At 46.4% G+C, this 17,342-nt stretch overlaps 1 protein-coding gene across 3 annotated transcripts in view; it reads left to right on the top strand.

Moving 5' to 3' along the window:
- STAB1 (stabilin 1) overlaps window positions 1-17,342 on the top strand; it is a 308,949-nt gene that overhangs the window by 49,554 nt on the left and 242,053 nt on the right. For 2 of the 3 annotated variants that reach the window (XM_068251889.1, XM_068251888.1), the window contains exons 8-10: window positions 4,153-4,349; window positions 8,095-8,225; window positions 10,836-10,963. In XM_068251889.1, coding sequence (XP_068107990.1) covers window positions 4,153-4,349; window positions 8,095-8,225; window positions 10,836-10,963 — 456 coding nt within the window. Of the gene's footprint in view, window positions 1-4,152; window positions 4,350-8,094; window positions 8,226-10,835; window positions 10,964-17,342 lie in introns of those variants that run through there. The other variant, XM_068251891.1, reaches the window with a different exon arrangement.

The raw sequence follows: 17,342 nt of genomic DNA, 5'->3' as shown, positions 1-17,342 counted from the left end.
CCTACTTTTTGTAACCTGGACACACAGTCACTACTCAATGACCAAGTTTGTGAGCTTTTGGGTTCCTGGCATCAAAATTGTGCTAATATAAGCAGTTTATCCAGCAATGAAATCTGGCTGTTTTTGCCTCCACCCCTTTACTGAATTTGAACCCCAGACACTTGATGACCGACCGTAGCAGGTTTGAGGCCTCTGCCATTAACAGTGTAAGAATGACAGCAGTTTCAATATTCCCCTTGAAAATCAAAAGGTAAATTTTGATTGGCTCTTGTAGGCTCCACCTACTTTTCAGAATATTAATCCTAGTCCCCCAGTGACCAACTGTGTCAAGTTTGAGAACCCTGCCATTAACAGTGTAAGAAAAGCTGCAATTTATACTTTCCCCATGTAAAAAGTTAGTTGTTTTTGGCTCTGGCCGCTATTTCTAATCTTGACATAGGCCTGAAACACACCAGAGGAGTTTTTCTGAGCGTTTTGAGTTTTTAAATCTGCTGCTAATGTTATCCTGTGTGTCTGTGCACACTGGAGCAATGAGGTTTTGTAAAAAACCCCATAGCATTACATTGGGAAGAGCTTTTAGGGGTTTCAAAACCTCTTCCCAATGTAATGCTATGGGTTTTTTTTTTTACAAAACCTCATTGCTCCAGTGTGCACAGACACACAGGATAACATTAGCAGCAGATTTAAAAACTCAAAACGCTCAGAAAGACTCCTCTGGTGTGTTTCAGGACATACAGTCACTCAATGACCAAATTTATGAGCTGTGGTGTCTTTGGCATCAATTAGTTGCATTTTACCATTGAAATTAAACAAATCTGATTGGCTGTTTTTGGGCCCCTTTTCAGAATTTAAACCCCAGTCTCCCAGTGACTGACTGTAGCAGATGTTAGGCCTCTGCCATTAAGTGTGTATGAATGGCAGCAATGTAAATATTCCCCTTGAAAATCAAAAGGTGAATTTTGATTGGCTGCTGTAGGCTCCACCCACTTTCCTGAATATGTGTCCCAGTCATCCAGTGACCAACTGTGTCAAGTTTGAGAACCCTGCCTATAACAGAATGGCTGAAATCAATCTAAAAAAATCTGATTGGCTGTTTGTGGCTCCACCCCCTTTAGTGAATTTGGACATCAGTCACCTAATAGCTGACTGTATCAGGTTTGAGGCCTCTGCCATTAACAGTGTAAGAATGGTAGCAATGTAAATATTCTCCTTGAAAATCAATAAGTGAATTTTGATTGGCTGTTTTAGGCTCCACCCACATTTTCTGAATATTATTCCCAGTCACCTAGTGGCCAATTGCAGGGCCGTGCCGAGGCAGAGGCGGGAGAGGCTTCAGCCTCAGGGTGCAGTGTAGAAGGGGGCGCACAACTCCCCTGTTGTGTTTGAAGCAGAGAAAAATAAGAAAAGGGGATACATGGCAGTGACTGCAAGTCAGATAACTAGAGATTAAGTTGTTGGGAAGGTTGGGGGCCCTGGGGGAGCCTCTTAGTCTAATAACAATCAGTGTGTGACCGCTGGAGTGGGAGGGATGGGGGGCGTACTTTGGTGTCAGAGCCTTGGGCGCTGGAGGACCTTTTTCCTGGCTCTGGCCAATTGTGTCAAGTTTGGGAACCCTGCCATGTAGAAAATTAAGTTGGTGGCTCCGCCCACTTTTTCTAACCTTGACATACAGTCACTCAATTATCAAGTTTATCAGCTTTGGGGTCCTTGGTATCAATTCCTATTGAAAAATAAACAAATCTGATTGGCTGTTTGTGGCTCCGCCCCCTTACTGAATTTGAACCGTAGTGACCAACTGTACTAGGTTTGAGGCATCTGTTATTAACAGTAAAAGAATGGTAGCAGCTTAAATATTCCCTTTGAAAATAAAGGTGAATTTTTATTGGCTGTTGTAGGCTTCCAAAATCTTAATCTCATTCACCCAGTGACCAACTCATCTCCCAGTGACCAACTGTGCAAAGTTTGAGAACCTTGCCATTAACGGTGCAAGAATGGCTGCAGTTTATATTTTCCCAGTAAAAGTTGTTTCTGGCTCCGGCCACTTTTTGTAAACTAAACACACAGTCACTCAATACACACACACACACACACACACACACACACACACACACACACACACACACACACACACACACACACACACACACACACACACACACACACACACACACACACACACACACACACACACACACACACACTGTGTGTACACACACACACACACACACACACACACACACACACTGTGTGTATACACACACACACACACACACACACACGTACACACGCACACACGTACACACACACGTACGTACACACACACGTACGTACGTACGTACGTACGTACACACACACACGTACACACACACACACGTACGTACACACACACACACGTACACACACACACACGTACGTACACACACACACACGTACACACACACACACGTACGTACACACACACACACGTACACACACACACACACGTACACACACACACACGTACGTACACACACACACACGTACACACACACGTACGTACACACACACACACGTACACACGTACACACACACGTACACACACACACTGTACACACACATACACACACATACACACACACACACACACACACACACACACACACACACACACTGTACACACACACACACACTGTACACACACACACACACTGTACACACACACACACACACACACACACACCTTTAGTGAATTTGGACCCCAGTCACCCAATGACCGACTGTAGCAAGTTTGAAGCCTTTGCCATTAAAAGTGTATGAATAGCAGTAGTTTCAATATTCCCCCTTGAAAATCAATAGGTGAATTTTGATTGGATGTTGTAGGCTCCACCCATTTTCTTGAATCTTAATCGCATTCACCCAGTGACCAACTGTGGCAAGTTTGAGAACCCTGCGATTAACAGTCTAAGAATGGCTGGAGTTTACATTTTCCCATTTAAAATGAACGGCTGAAATTTGATTGGCTGTTTTATGCCCCGCCCACTTTTCCTGGATTTGTAACCTCGGTCACCAAGTGACCAACTGTGCCAAGTGTGGGGACTCTGGCTTGAATACTGTGAGAATGGCAGCCTTTTACATTTTTTCCATTGACTTTAATGGATGAAATCCGATTTGCTGTTTGTAGCTCCGCCCAGGTGTGCAGGGGGGCCGCGAGACCCCCAGAACATATCATCCCAGGTAGTAAGGGATCTGTGTACCAAGTTTCGTTCAAATCGGTCAAGCCGTTTTCGAGTGATCGCGGCACATATACACACACACACACACACACACACACACACACACACACACACACACACACACACACACACACACACACACACACACACACACACACACACACACACACACACACACACACACACACACACACACACACACAGTACACACACGTACACACACGTACACACACGTACACACACGTACACACACGTACACACACACACACACGTGTACACACACACACACACACACACACACACACACACACTGTAAACACACACACACACACACGTGTACACACACACGTGTACACACACACACACACGTGTACACACACACACACACACATGTGTACACACACACACACACACTGTGTACACACACACACACACTGTGTACACACACACACACACGTACACACACACACACACACACGTACACACACACACACACACACACGTACACACACACCACACACACCACACACACCACACACACCACACACACACACACACACACACACACGCTGTACACACACACACACACACACACGCTGTACACACACACACACACACACACACACACACACACACACACACACACACACACACACACACACACACACACTGTATACACACACTGTATACACACACTGTATACACACACACACACACACACACACACACACACACACACACACACACACACACACACACACACACACTGTACACACACACACACACACACACACACACACACACTGTACACACACACACACACACACACACACACACACACACACACACACACACACACACACACTGTACACACACACACACACACACACGATTTTATATATATATAGATTACATCGTATGTTGTATTCTCCTCTTGCAGCGCTGGACCCCTGTAAACCTTCACCCTGCCATGGATTCGCGAGCTGCAAAAACCTGGGGCCCCGACAGTACAAATGTACCTGCAACACTGGTTACTACGGCGACGGGAAGATGTGCCTGCCAATTAACCCTTGTTCGGTCAACAATGGCGGCTGCTTCGAGAACTCCACCAGATGTGTATTCCGCAGTGCCGGCAAAGTAAGTTCTGCCCAACGAATGGTACTGACTTTTCACCTTTAGGTCTCTTGCACACTACATGCGATTCCGATTAGCGATTTTTAATCGCTTTTCAAATGCTATTCCGATTTCCTCTCTTTAATCAGTACTGCATGCTGCGTTTTTTCTGCGTTTTTCTTTTGATAGTATCCAGGGAAAATCGGAATCGCAAATCGGATTTGAAGTGTGCAGGGGGCCTAAAACTGTGATTATTATGTTGATCACTCGCTATCCAACATGCCGTATAATAAGTCCCTGTGCTTTACTTTAATATGTTTGTAATACTGAATGGCATCTCATAGTTGAACCCAGCGTAGCAGTTGAGGTGTGTATGCAGAACCTGTCTACTAAGAAAACCTCTCTAATATGACTTCTTTTTTCCCACCTAATTCCCCTCGGCTGCTCTGCTGTCATCTGGTGAGTCCGGAAAGTATCTACACACGCATGGAACTATGGGACTTTCCAGAGATCTCCAGTAGATCAGGGCAGGGGCTAAAGGGGTGTGGTCAGAGAACACAGGGCAAGGGCTAAAGGGGTGTGGTCAGAGAACACAGGGCAGGGGCTACAGGTGTGGGGTCAGAGAACACAGGGCAGGGGCTAAAGGGGTGTGGTCAGAGAACACAGGGCAGGGGCTACAAGGGTGTGGTCAGAGAACACAGGGCAGGGGCTACAAGGGTGTGGTCAGAGAACACAGGGCAGGGGCTACAAGGGTGTGGTCAGAGAACACAGGGCAGGGGCTACAAGGGTGTGGTCAGAGAACACAGGGCAGGGGCTACAGGGGTGTGGTCAGAGAACACAGGGCAGGGGCTACAGGGGTGTGGTCAGAGAACACAGGGCAGGGGCTACAGGGGTGTAGTCAGAGAACACAGGGCAGGGGCTACAGGGGTGTGGTCAGAGAACACAGGGCAGGGGCTACAGGGGTGTGGTCAGAGAACACAGGGCAGGGGCTAAAGGGGTGTGGTCAGAGAACACAGGGCAGGGGCTAAAGGGGTGTGGTCACAGAACACCTATCCATAGGTACAGCAGCCTATAATAAAGACAGAACTAAAAAACACTGATGAGGTCCAGGACCCTGCCAAATGCTTACCGTCTAAAGGGAGAAAGTAGGGCACATTAAGTAGGGGCTTAACCAGAGGTGCATGGCAAAGTTAGGGCATCAGCGTGTGTGTGTGTGTGTGTGTGGGGGGGGGGGGGGGGGGGGGTAGGACCATCTTGTTGAAAAAGTTGAGTCTTGGGGAATTGTCTGAAGATGTTGGAGGGAGCAAACCTGATGGGTTGTGGGAATATTAGAATATTAGAAGAGTATGTATAATGTTGTTTCTTAGTGTGAAGCAATGAAAAATGCAGGAAAACTGATATTAATCAGCCCTTTGGTAATGGCTCTCTTGGCTATGACACATCAAGAAGAAGAACAACAAATACTCTATTTAAATATCACATTAGAGACACCGAATGTTTGCTACAAAAACACACTGCCACCCGGTGGTTATAGCTGGCATTGCATCTTACCTAATAAACACATAATAGACTGTTGTTGCTAAATACACATTCCAGCAGGGAAGGGGATCAAGGGATTGGGGCAGCTCTAGAGAAGTCTTGCAGTCGTACATGGGAGTGGAAATGCGAGATGCGTGGGGTGGTCAGGCAGAAGTCATTGGGGGGGATATGTCCCCTTTTTCAAGGCAGGGCATTTGGTTTTTTTTTTTTTTTTTTTAATAACTACATACTTGTTTTATCAGTTTACTTTGTTTGTTCTTCGGCCCAGTGATGCCTTTAGTAACAAACCATTCTCTGAATCTTCTAGCTTCTTTATGTGATGTAGAAGATCATGTGACCTTTGACTTCCAGAAGCATTGTCCACACCTCCCAATCTTCTGCATGAAGTCCTATTTCTGATAAATGATGCATGAGTCGTAGTAAAGTATTGCAGCTTTATTTACCTGGGGCTTCCTCCAGCCTCTAGAAGTCTCTGTGTCCCTCGCTGCAGTTCAGCGGTCACCCAGTCTTCTGGTTTCCCCTCCTTAGTGACCTCGACCCGACTGGGTCGGCTTCTTCTGCGCAAATCCTGCGTAACTGCATGTGTGTAGAACTGTGCTAGGGGAATTAGATAGTCAGCTTCTCTGAACAAGCTGGCAGCAGCTCTGGCGCTTTTAGTCCGCCAGGAGAAAAGTGTAATGGAAATGTTCTGTGTCTTGGCTACATATTACTAATATACATATTTCTGTTGCTTAAACCATAAAAGTGTGTATCTTGAATAATTTACTGCATTCTACTAAATGTCACTACAGGGCCTCTTTAAATAATGTATTGCATAGTATGGATACCGAGGTGCCAAAAGGATAAAAGTATCTAAAAAGTTAAAAAACATGAGAAGGCAGGGGTGGACCTCCTCCTCCAGGCAGACACAAAAATTGTCAATGTGGTGCCTGGTTCTTCTACTGACCACATCTGCTATTGCTCCGTTGTTATTGCCTGATGAAGCGGGATCAAACCTGCGAAACGTGTTGCATTGTCCCCCAGAGTATGTAAATAAACTTGTTCTATTTCACAAACACATTGGCAATTTTTGTGTCTGCTTGGAGGAGGCAAGTCCACCACTTCCTCCTCATGTTTTATACTTTTTGGATACTTTTGTCCTTTTGGAGCCTCTGTATCCATACTACACTATATCAAGTCCACCCCTGGTGGAGGGGTGTTACCCCCTTTTTTCCTCATCTACGGAGAGTGACTTCTTAAAGCCAATGGGTACCGATTCTAAAAACAAAAAGTCGGATACTCACCTAAGGAGAGGGAAGGCTCGGTCCTAATGAGCCTTCCCTCTCCTCTCCCGGTGCCCTCGGTGCTGCGCTGGCTCCCCCGTTCGCATCCACCGCCGCAGGGACTTCGGAAGGCTTCGGGAGCACTCGGGCTTCCGAAGACGGGCCACTCCACACTACGTACGCGCGAGCACGTCATAGAGGGCGCTCGCGCATGCGTAGTATGGAGCGGCCCGTCTTTGGGAGCCCGAGTGCTCCCGAAGGCTTCCGAAAGCTCCCTTCGGTGGCGGAAGTGGCAGTATTTGACCGAACTGGTCGAATACTGCCACGGGGGATCCTGCACGGGACCGGGCATCGGGAGAGGAGAGGGAAGGCTCATTAGGACCGAGCCTTCCCTCTCCTTAGGTGAGTATCCGACTTTTTGTTTTTAGAATCGGTAAACATTCACTTTAAAGGGAACCAGAGACTAAGCACCCTCATGTATTTTACCATATAGATCAGTGGGAACATTAGAGAAAACACCTACCCTGCTCTCTGTGTCATTCTTCACTGCTCAGCCTGCTTGTTATCAGCCCTGATAAAATCCCCGACTGAGCATTCAGTCTGGCTTTGTTCTGGAATCGTTAAAGCTGAGTCTGTGTTCTCTGGTGTCTTTTCAAGCCCAAGCCTGCCCCCTTGTGGCTCTGCTCAGGAATCATTATAGCTGAGTCATTATAGCAACCCTGCTTTGTGAGTGTAGCTTATTACTCTATCATACTTCATTTCAACTACCAGTACATACTACACTATATTTGGCTCCTGATGTCCCTACTCTGTGTTAAATACTGTATTGTTTCCTGAGAAAAAGACTGTATTAACCCCTCGAGTGCGACGACTGAATAAATATTGGTGTTTCATGTATGTAAAACTCGCTTGTGTTTTGCTGCCTGCTGATATCTGAGCTTGCTGTACTGACTACTGGTAACTTCCAGTCTTATTGCAGTTGTCTTCCTGGAATGGTAGCGCGAAACGCGTCAGCCGGGTGCTACACGCCCTACCAGTGCCGCCAGTTCGCTTGTGGCAACACGGCTCACTGCCAAGTGGTTCCTCCTGGAGGTGCTAAGTAAGTTTGCCCTAACTTCCGTTCCAAGCAACTGCCTGTTACTGGTAAAATATAGTAAATAATAATACATTTAGCCAGTATTGCTATATATATATATATATATATATATATATATATATATATATATATATATATATATATATATATATATATATATATACATATATATATATATATATTCGTATGTGTGTGTGTGTGTATGTGTATGTGTGTATTGTATGTGTAAAAACTCACATAGTTGGCTCCAGTCACATGAGCAGAAAGTTCCCTGATTTGTATGGTTTTGTTTGTGTGCTCATTAGTGCTGAGTGTCTGAATATGGCTAAAACAGAATTATTATTATTATTCATTGATCTAGCACTTCTGCTCAGTAGTGTTTAGAGAGTACATTGTACAGCACATGTTACTTAGGGTGCATACACACATTCAATTTTCATTGGCCAATTATTTTACGACCCCCATGTACTATAAGGACCAACATAATTTGAATACTATGAACTTATTGTGTAGGTAAGCTCTCCTATTATATCCAAGTGGTAAAATTGGCTAGTGACTGGCCATTCAAAATTGGATTTGTGTATGCACCCTAACTGTCCCTCAGAGGGGTCACAATCTAATGTTGCCACCATAATCTAGGCATAGTTTGACACCTTATGTTCAGTGTTTTAACATGTCTGTGTATTTATCATTGGATGTTTCAATTGATGAGTTTCAATTGGATGTTTCAATTGATCAGTTGATTACTGGAGAATCCTGTACTCTTTGCACCACAAGGTGGCGGTCTTGCATCAGACAGCCTGTGGTACTTGTCTATATCTCATCATTATTTCTTTGGCATTTGCACCACCCACTGTATTATGGCACATTAAATGTGTTTACAATTGTGATATTCCAATATCTATGCTTACTATGCATCTTTTAAAAAAAGGGTTTCAGTAAACCTGTAAAATAGTTTTCTGTGTGTTTAGATTTTCTAGGACCATTACATTTAAATTGAGGTAGTATACTCCGTTTAGCTTACACAAGCCACAGTCCGTTTGCCCCATGTGTCAAGTCAGTAACCACTTCCCCTCTGCCAGGACGAGTAACTACATCCCGGCAAAATGCCAAAACTTTGTGCACCGCGCGTTCCCGCTCCCCCCTCCCACCCCCCGTGCTTGTTACCCGCTAGATTAATGAATGGGAACACTGTTTAAACTGCACGCCAAGTGACCTGGCTGGCTAAGTACATCCCAGCAAAATGCCACAACTCTGTGCAGGTACGTTGCTACTACTGCCCTCCCCACTGCGCGTTCCCGCTCCCCCCCCTCTCCCCGCGCTTGTTATTACCGATCGGTCGTCGCTAGAGCAGGGGTGAGGAACCTTTTTGGCTGAGAAAGCCATAAATGCCTGCCACATATTTCAAAATGCAATTCTGTGAGAGCCATACAATATGTTTCAAACTGGGACAATGCGCATGCGCAGCAGAGGGCTCAGGTCCCTGTTGCTATGGGGATGTGTAGACAGTTGATCCGCCGGGCAGCAGAAGTGTCAGACACGTCTTCAGCTTCTCTTGGGTCTCAGCAACATCAGCAATTTCCCCAAGAGCCAGACAGGAGAAATACCGACTAACAGCTTGTACAATTAGCTAGCTGACTTGGGGGTTGATTCACTTTGTAGGACGAGATCCCCACACTTTGGCCCAATAGACTGCCTGCCAAGTGACAGACAGCCTATTGGGCCAATCAAAGTGCAGGGATCTCGTCCTACAAAGTTACTGGACCTGACAGGGTCCAGAGTGGGACAATTGGAGCAGCTGTTCGTTTTGAGGCAGCGTGAGTAAGTTAGTAGTGTATGCTACAGCAGTAGCGGCACTACTTTGAAGATTTTACTTGTGCTGCCACACTAAGCTGTGCTGCTGCTGCTTGAGCAGTGAAGTGAATTAACCCCCTACTGATTTGTCTGTGAGCCAGATGCAGCCATCAAAAGAGCCACATCTGGCCCCCGAGCCATAGCTTCCCTACCCCTGAGCTAGAGGTACCTCAGTATTAAGTAGCTAGTGGTGCCCCAGACTGAAGGGAGATCATCGGCAGTGGAATGCCGAGAGCTGGGGGAGTAACCTTTCTCTCATCTGGACTCTGCATAGGGAAGGAGGGAAGAAGACACTCTGGGAGGGAAGTGAGCCACCTTTCCATTATCAGGCGCCTGTAGGCACGAGCCTTATGGTAAATCCGGCCCTGCCAGTGCTGCAAGGCGAGAGTGCCATCCACTACGCTACCATGCTGCCCATTTTTTAGTGCTGGGACTATTATCAAGCTGCGTATATTTGCATAATTCCGCATGAATGCAGACTCATTTGCATCTCCCTGATCAACCCCCTCCAATTACTAAGTTATTGGTTGTTTCTAGTTGGATTGCTGCAGTAATCACACCCTTAATTTCTCAGAAATGAATATCAGTACTTGGCCCAAAACGCCACCCCCGGCTCTGCCCTCCTACGCTGTATAAATAGATAATGTATGAAATGAGGGGTGTGCATTGAAATGACATCTGTATGCTTGGTGTAATGATGGTGTGTGCAAACTGTGAGATATGGCGGTGTAACGCTTATTGTTTGTACGCTGCCTGTAGGTGCGTGTGTATGGAGGGCGAGATCAGCGACGGTAGGAACTGCTATGGAAACCTTCTGTATGCGATTCAGAAGATAAGAACGGACTTTATACCCATGAAGGAAAAGCCGGGTGCTTTGAGAATATTTGGTAAGAAACAAAATAATTACCGTATTTTTCGGAATATAAGACGCTCCGACATATAAGACGCACCTAGTTTTAGATGGCAAAAAAATTAACTAAACCTAGATGCGTCTTTGGTGCAGGGGCGTCTTACCAACCTACTCCCCTCTAAAATGTCTCCATCTAGGCTACACTGGCCAGCTACACTACACTTCACTAACTAACCCCTTCTGCCCCCCACCAACTACACTACACCTCACTACACTTCACTAACTAACCCCTTCTGCCACCCACCAACTACACTACACCTCACTACACTTCACTAACTAACCTCTGCTGTCCCCACCAACTACACTACACTTCACTAACTAACCCCTTCTGTCCCCCACCAACTACACTTCACTAACTAACCCCTTCTGCCCCCCACCAACTACACCTCACTACACTTCACTAACTAACCTCTGCTGTCCCCACCAACTACACTACACTACACTAAGCTATGCTGCCCCCACCAACTACACTACACTTCACTAACTAACCCCTTCTGCCCCCCCACCAACGACACTACACTATGCTACACTTCACTAACTAACCTCTGCTGTATCTCACCTGATCCTGCCGCCGCGCTCCTGTCCTCCATCTGCGGTAATCCGAGGCTGCCCGATCATCCAGATTCATGTCTTCTGTATCATGAGGCTTCCCACTCATTAAGGATGCAGCTCTTTGGCGGCCCATCCGCCGCGTTCCTCATCGCTGCAGTCTCGGTATATAGACTGCAGCCTTCCGGTGTACTCGTTCCTCTGCCGATACTCTTCCTAGTTAAAGCGTCATAGGCACTTCCTGGTTACAGCGCACGTGACGTCAGGCGCATGTGCGCTGCGGGTCACACAGAAGAGGCACTGTAACCAGGAAGTGCCTATGACGCGGTAACTAGGAAGAGTATCGGGCAGAGGAATGCGTACACCGGAAGGCTGCAGTCTGTATACCGAGACTGCAGCGATGAGGAACGCGGCGGATGGGACGCCAAAGAGCTGCATCCTTATGGAATGGGAAGCCTCATGATACAGAAGACATGAATCTGGATGATCGGGCAGCCTCGGATTACCGCAGATGGAGAAGAGGAGCGCGGCGGCAGGATCAGGTGAGTATATTCTGGGACCCAAAACCGTACCTTTTGAATATAAGACGCACCCACTTTTCCTCCCTAGTTTTGGGGAAGAAAAAGTGCGTCTTATATTCCGAAAAATACGGTACATCATTGATACAAATCCACATCTTTGCATCGTTGAGTTACAGGTGGAATCATCCAAAACAAACTTTTTAGGAATGGTTTATATTGACATCTAACCTCTGCTGGGGGGTCTGGAAATCACTCAGCTGAAGTACAAACTATCACAATCAGGTGAGGCGAGAGTCTCATCCCTCTTGCTGCATTCTTGGTAACGTTAAATAGATGAACGTTTTAGGGAGAGTGAGATGCAATACATTAGCTGCCAACATGCAAAGTACAGAGAATACTTTTTTTAAAGCCTCAATTCACTAAGATCATGCTGGAGATAATAAGGCAAGAGAAAACTTACCTCCACACAGTGAGAGAGTTATCTTCTCTCTTCATCCTCTGTAGTTAATTTACCTCCTCTATAGTTAATTTACCTCCTCTGTAGTTATTTTCACACCCAGTTAATAAACAGCCTGTCTAACTCTGGAGTTATTTTAAGGATTGAAGTGTTAACTTAAAGACAGAAGAGTTAACTTTAGGTTTGCCTGAGGTAAAATGTTTCCTGAATACTACATGCCTCATCACCATGGTGATAACTCTAGAAACGTTATTAACCACATAACGACCGCCCCCAGCCGATGGGCGGCGGCAAAGTCTGGGCCCAAACGACCGCAATACGCCCATCGGCGGGGGCGGCTGCGGGAGTGGCTATGCGGCGATCGCGTCATTCGTGACGCGATCAGCCGCCGGGGACTGGCTCCGCCCCCCGTTCGCCGTAACCCGCCGGCCGTTCGGAAGCGCCGGCGGGTTACTGGCATCCGGATCGCCGCTGCAACAGTGTATAATAGGCTTTGTAATGTATACAAAGCCTATTATACTGGCTGCCTCCTGCCCTGGTGGTCCCAGTGTCCGAGGGACCACCAGGGCAGGCTGCAGCCACCCTAGTCTGCACCAAACACACTGATTTCCCCCCCCCCTGCCCCCTGATCGCCCACAGCACCCCTCAGACCCCCCCCTGCCCACCCCCCAGACCACTGTTTGCACCCAGTCACCCTCCTAATCACCCATCAATCACTCCCTGTCACTATCTGTCAACGCTATTTTTTTTTTAAGTCCCTAATCTGCCCCCTACTCCCTCCTGATCACCCCCCCACCCCTCAGATTCTCCCCAGACCCCCCCCAGACCCCCCCCCCCCCGTGTACTGTATGCATCTATCCCCCCTGATCACCTGTCAATCACCTGTCAATCACCTGTCAATCACCTGTCAATCACCCGTCAATCACCCCCTGTCACTGCCACCCATCAATCAGCCCCTGATCTGCCCCTTGCGGGCAATCTGATCACCCCCCCACACCAATAGATCGCCCGCAGATCCGACATCAGATCACCTCCCAAATCCATTGTTTACATCTATTCTCTCCTCTAAACACCCACTAATTACCCATCAATCACCCCCTATCACCACCTGTCACTGTTACCCATCAGATTAGACCCTAATCTGCCCCTTGCGGGCACCCAATCACCTGCCCACACGCTCAGATTGCCCTCAGACCCCCCCCTTATCAATTCGCCCGTGCAATATTTACATCTGTTCTCCCCTGTAATAACCCACTGATTACCTGTCAATCACCCATCAATCACCCCCTGTCACTGCCACCCATCAATCACCCCCTGTCACTGCCACCCATCAATCAGCCCCTAACCTGCCCCTTGCGGGCAATCTGATCACCCACCCACACCAATAGATCGCCCGCAGATCCGACATCAGATCACCTCCCAAATCCATTGTTTACATCTATTCTCTCCTCTAAACACCCACTAATTACCCATCAATCACCCCCTATCACCACCTGTCACTGTTACCCATCAGATTAGACCCTAATCTGCCCCTTGCGGGCACCCAATCACCTGCCCACACGCTCAGATTGCCCTCAGACCCCCCCCTTATCAATTCGCCCGTGCAATATTTACATCTGTTCTCCCCTGTAATAACCCACTGATTACCTGTCAATCACCCATCAATCACCCCCTGTCACTGCCACCCATCAATCACCCCCTGTCACTGCCACCCATCAATCAGCCCCTAACCTGCCCCTTGCGGGCAATCTGATCACCCACCCACACCAATAGATCGCCCGCAGATCCGACATCAGATCACCTCCCAAATCCATTGTTTACATCTATTCTCTCCTCTAAACACCCACTAATTACCCATCAATCACCCCCTATCACCACCTGTCACTGTTACCCATCAGATTAGACCCTAATCTGCCCCTTGCGGGCACCCAATCACCCGCCCACACCTCAGAACGCCCTCAGACCCCAGCCCTGATCACCTCGCCAGTGCATTGCTTGCATCTATTTCCCCCCTCTAATCACACCTTGAGACACCCATCAATCACCTCCTGTCACCCCCTAGCACACCTACCCATCAGATCAGGCCCTAATTTGCCCCGTGTGGGCTCCTGATCACTCGGCCAAACCCTCAGATCCCCCTCAGACCCCCTTCCGATCACCTCCCCAGTGCATTGATTGCATCTATTTTCCCCTCTAACCGCCCCCTGAGACACCCATCAATCACCTCCTGTCACCCCCCTAGCACTCCTATCCATCAGATCAGGCCCAATACATCCTGTCATCTAAGAGGCCACCCTGCTTATGACCGATTCCACAAAATTTGCCCCCTCATAGACCACCTGTCATCAAAATTTGCAGATGCTTATACCCCTGAACAGTCATTTTGAGAAATTTGGTTTCCAGACTACTCACAGTTTTGGGCCCGTAAAATGCCAGGGCAGTATAGGAACCCCACAAGTGACCCCATTTTAGAAAGAAGACACCCCAAGGTATTCTGTTAGGTGTATGATGAGTTCATAGAATATTTTATTTTTTGTCAAAAGTTAGCGGAAATTGGATTGTTATTGTTTTTTTCACAAAGTGTCATTTTTCACTAACTTGTGAGAAAAAATAAAATCTTCTATGAACTCACCATACCCCTAACGGAATACCTTGGGGTGTCTTCTTTCTAAAATGGGGTCACTTGTGGGGTTCCTATACTGCCCTGGCATTTTAGGGGCCCTAAACCGTGAGGAGTAGTCTAGAAAACAAATGCCTCAAAATGACCTGTGAATAGGACGTTGGGCCCCTTAGCGCACCTAGGCTGCAAAAAAGTGTCACACATGTGGTATCGCCATACTCAGGAGAAGTAGTATAATGTGTTTTGTGGTGTATTTTTACACATACCCATGCTGGGTGGGAGAAATCTCTCTGTAAATGGACAATTGTGTGTAAAAAAAATCAAAAATGTGTCATTTACAGAGATATTTCTCCCACCCAGCATGGTTATATGTAAAAATACACCACAAAACACATTATACTACTTCTTCTGAGTACGGCGATACCACATGTGTGACACTTTTTTGCAGCCTAACTGTGCTAAGGGGCCCAAAGTCCAATGAGTACCTTTAGGATTTCACAGGTCATTTTGAGACATTTGGGTTCAAGACTACTCCTCACGGTTTAGGGCCCCTAAAATGCCAGGGCAGTATAGGAACCCCACAAGTGACCCCATTTTAGAAAGAAGACACCCCAAGGTATTCTTTTAGGTGTATGATGAGTTCATAGAAGATTTTATTTTTTGTCACAAGTTAGCGGAAATTGATATGTATTGTTTTTTTTTTCACAAAGTGTCATTTTCCGCTAACTTGTGACAAAAAAAAAATCTTCTATGAACTCACCATACTCCTAACAGAATACCTTGGGGTGTCTTCTTTCTAAAATGGGGTCACTTGTGGGGTTCCTATACTGCCCTGGCATTTTAGGGGCCCTAAACCGTGAGGAGTAGTCTAGAATCCAAATGCCTCAAAATGACCTGTGAATAGGACGTTAGGCCCCTTAGCGCACCTAGGTTGCAAAAAAGTGTCACACATGTGGTATCGCCGTACTCAGAAGAAGTAGTATAATGTGTTTTGGGGTGTATTTTTATACATACCCATGCTGGGTGGGAGAAATCTCTCTGTAAATGGACAATTGTGTGTAAAAAAAATCAAATAATTGTCATTTACAGAGATATTTCTCCCACCCAGCATGGGTATGTGTAAAAATACACCCCAAAACACATTATACTACTTCTCCTGAGTACGGCGGTACCACATGTGTGGCACTTTTTTGCACCCTAAGTGCGCTAAGGGGCCCAAAGTCCAATGAGTACCTTTAGGATTTCACAGGTCATTTTGCCACATTTGGTTTCAAGACTACTCCTCACGGTTTAGGGCCCCTAAAATGCCAGGGCAGTATAGGAACCCCACAAATGACTCCATTTTAGAAAGAAGACACCCCAAGGTATTCCGTTAGGAGAATGGCGAGTTCATAGAAGATTTTATTTTTTGTCACAAGTTAGCGGAAAATGACACTTTGTGAAAAAAAACAATTACAATCAATTTCCGCTAACTTGTGACAAAAAAAAAAAATCTTCTATGAACTCACCATACATCTAACGGAATACCTTGGGGTGTCTTCTTTCTAAAATGGGGTAATTTGTGGGGTTCCTATACTGTCCTGGCATTTTAGGGGCCCTAAACCGTGAGGAGTAGTCTTGAAACGAAATTTCTCAAAATGACCTGTGAAATCCTAAAGGTACTCATTGGACTTTGGGCCCCTTAGCGCAGTTAGGGTGCAAAAAAGTGCCACACATGTGGTATCGCCGTACTCAGGAGAAGTAGTATAATGTGTTTTGGGGTGTATTTTTCCACATACCCATGCTGAGTGGGAGAAATATCTCTATAAATAGACAATTGTGTGTAAAAAAAATAAAAAAATTGTCATTTACGGAGATATTTCTCCCACCCAGCATGTGTATGTGTAAAAATACACCCCAAAACACATTATAGTACTTTTCCTGAGTACGGCAATACCACATGTGTGGCACTTTTTTGCGGCCTAACTGCGCTAAGGGGCCCAAAGTCCAATGAGCATCTTTAGGCTTTACAGGGGTGCTTACAATTAGGCACCCCCCAAATGCCAGGACAGTAAACACACCCCACAAATGACCCCATTCTGGAAAGTAGACACTTCAAGGTATTCAGAGAGGAGCATAGTGAGTCCGTGGCAGATTTCATTTTTTTTTGTCGCAAGTTAGAAGAAATGGAAACTTTTTTTTTTTTTTTTTTTTGTCACAAACTGTCATT

Source organism: Hyperolius riggenbachi, chromosome 9, assembly GCF_040937935.1.
Source record: "Hyperolius riggenbachi isolate aHypRig1 chromosome 9, aHypRig1.pri, whole genome shotgun sequence".
Lineage (NCBI taxonomy): Eukaryota > Metazoa > Chordata > Amphibia > Anura > Hyperoliidae > Hyperolius > Hyperolius riggenbachi.
This window is presented reverse-complemented; position numbering and strand designations above follow the sequence as displayed.